The sequence below is a fragment of the Etheostoma cragini genome, chromosome 15 (genome assembly GCF_013103735.1).
Source record: "Etheostoma cragini isolate CJK2018 chromosome 15, CSU_Ecrag_1.0, whole genome shotgun sequence".
Classification (NCBI taxonomy): Eukaryota; Metazoa; Chordata; class Actinopteri; order Perciformes; family Percidae; genus Etheostoma; species Etheostoma cragini.
The window spans coordinates 745178-747086 of NC_048421.1; the positions used below are offsets into that span (position 1 = coordinate 745178).

Genomic DNA, 1909 nt, shown 5'->3' on the forward strand with positions numbered 1-1909 from the left:
AGTAACGTCTCTGGGTGTAGTAACGTCTCTGGGTGTAGTAACGTCTCTGGGTGTAGTAACGTCTCCGGGTGTAGTAACATCTCCGGGTGTAGTAATATCTCTGGGTGTAGTAATGTCTCTGGGTGTAGTAATGTCTCTGGGTGTAGTAATATATCCGGGTGTAGCAGGGCAGGACGAGGCTGCGTACCCCCAACGACGGGGGTAATAAACACTAGCTATCCTTTAACAGGGTTAACCCTCCTCTTATCCCGGGTCAAATCTGACCCTTTAATAAATGTCTATATCTGAAATATGAGTTTCTTTTTAACTAAATTACCATAAAAATGGATTCCTTCCAACGCTCTTTAAAATACATCACTTTCATTCCTCTGATCTTACCTATTAGTCACAATGATTCATAATTTCTGCTTTTTTAACTGTAATATTAGGAATAATTCTATTTAAATTAGGGTTTTTGAGTTATTTTGACTAATAGTTAAGATCAGAGGAATGAAAGAGATCAGTTATATATATATATATATATATATAGATTTATCAGTTATAAAGAGCGTTTTAAGGAATCCATTTTTATGGTTATTTGGTTAAAAAGAAAATATTTCAGATAAGACATTTATTAAAGAGTCAGATTTGACCCAGGATAAGAGGAGGGTTAATAGTCTAGCTTTATTTGAAGGCTAATGAGGTTAATAATCCCCCCCCCCCCCCCCCCCCCCCCCCCCACCAATAACAACACCCAGAGATGAAACTCATCAGTAGCTAATTATTTGTCATTAAAACAGCAAACAAGCTCCAAAAAAAGTCGGCCTGTTCCTTTAAGAAGACTTGGAGGTGGCAGTGTTTCTTTAGTTGTCACATACACAATCTTATTTATCACTACAAATAAAAGAAAAGGTGTTTTTTTTTTTAGGAGATCTTCCCTTGGTCAGCCCCCCCGCCCCCCCCTCCCACACACACATACGAAACACTAAAAAATAAACCTAAAAAAAACCCGGCTATACAATTTACCGTTATTTACATAGTTACAGTGGTTCTTAAAAGCACCGCAGGCCTAGACAAAACCAGAATTTAGACTTCAGACCTGCTCTCCGACTGCGGGGGTGTCGACGTCCCGCGGCGCCGACACTGTGCAACAGATTCAACGCGTCACAGAACGCACAAATGGGCTCAAGTTGTGGTTGGTTTTAGTTTGGTTTTTGTCAGATCTTACAGCGTTCGACATGGCTCACGTTGTCGTTTGTCTATTTTTGTGTGTGTGTGGATTGCGGAGTTCCTGTGCGTGGAAGAGGTTAGCCGTGATGCTCGGGGTCCTAATGCTCGCGTGTTTCTCTGCAGTCGCTTCCATGGAAACTCTCTTACGTCCCTGCACACTTCTGGAAAGGAAATGTAAAATTTACACTTAAAATTGGGCTTTTTGTTGTTGTTGAAGATTTACTCGAAGCCCCTAAAATATCAGCTAAGAGGTTAAAACTCTCTCTCTCTCTCTCTGGTGGTCTTTGTTCTGAAGCAGAGCGACGGATCAGAGAGGAGACGCCGGGCGGCTTCACGAGTACGAGAGGTGCGAGCCGTTGGAAATGTGAGACGTGACCGACGTGCTCCGGCTGAGCCCCCCGTCGCTCCCCCCCCCGCCGCCGCCGGGCCCCCCCGACGCCGTCCTCCTCAGAGGCTGGGGGCTGTTCCTGAGGGCCATCAGCCCGGGGCCCCGGATGCTCAGGCCGCCGCCGCCGCCGTAGCCTCCCTGTGACGAGGAGGACGAGGAGGCGGAGGACGGCGGGGAGGAGGAGGACAGGGAGATGGGGGGAGGCGGCGGCGGGGGAGGGAGGAGCGCCAGGGACTGGGAGGAGGCGTGGGAGGCGAGGTGGTGGTGGTGGTGGTGGTGGTGGTGGGAATGGACCTGCGAGGGATGAGGGTA

General features: G+C 47.6%; 2 protein-coding genes across 2 annotated transcripts in view; one reads left to right on the top strand and one right to left on the bottom strand.

Annotated features, from left to right (window-relative positions):
• LOC117958075 (serine/threonine-protein kinase TAO2-like) overlaps positions 1-215 on the top strand; it is a 21562-nt gene extending 21347 nt beyond the window's left edge. Inside the window, exon 21 of the mRNA XM_034894327.1 lies at positions 165-215. Coding sequence (XP_034750218.1) covers positions 165-215 — 51 coding nt within the window. The remainder of the gene's footprint in view (positions 1-164) is intronic.
• Positions 1-1909, bottom strand: part of LOC117958237 — an 859617-nt gene that overhangs the window by 673455 nt on the left and 184253 nt on the right. The window lies entirely within an intron of this gene.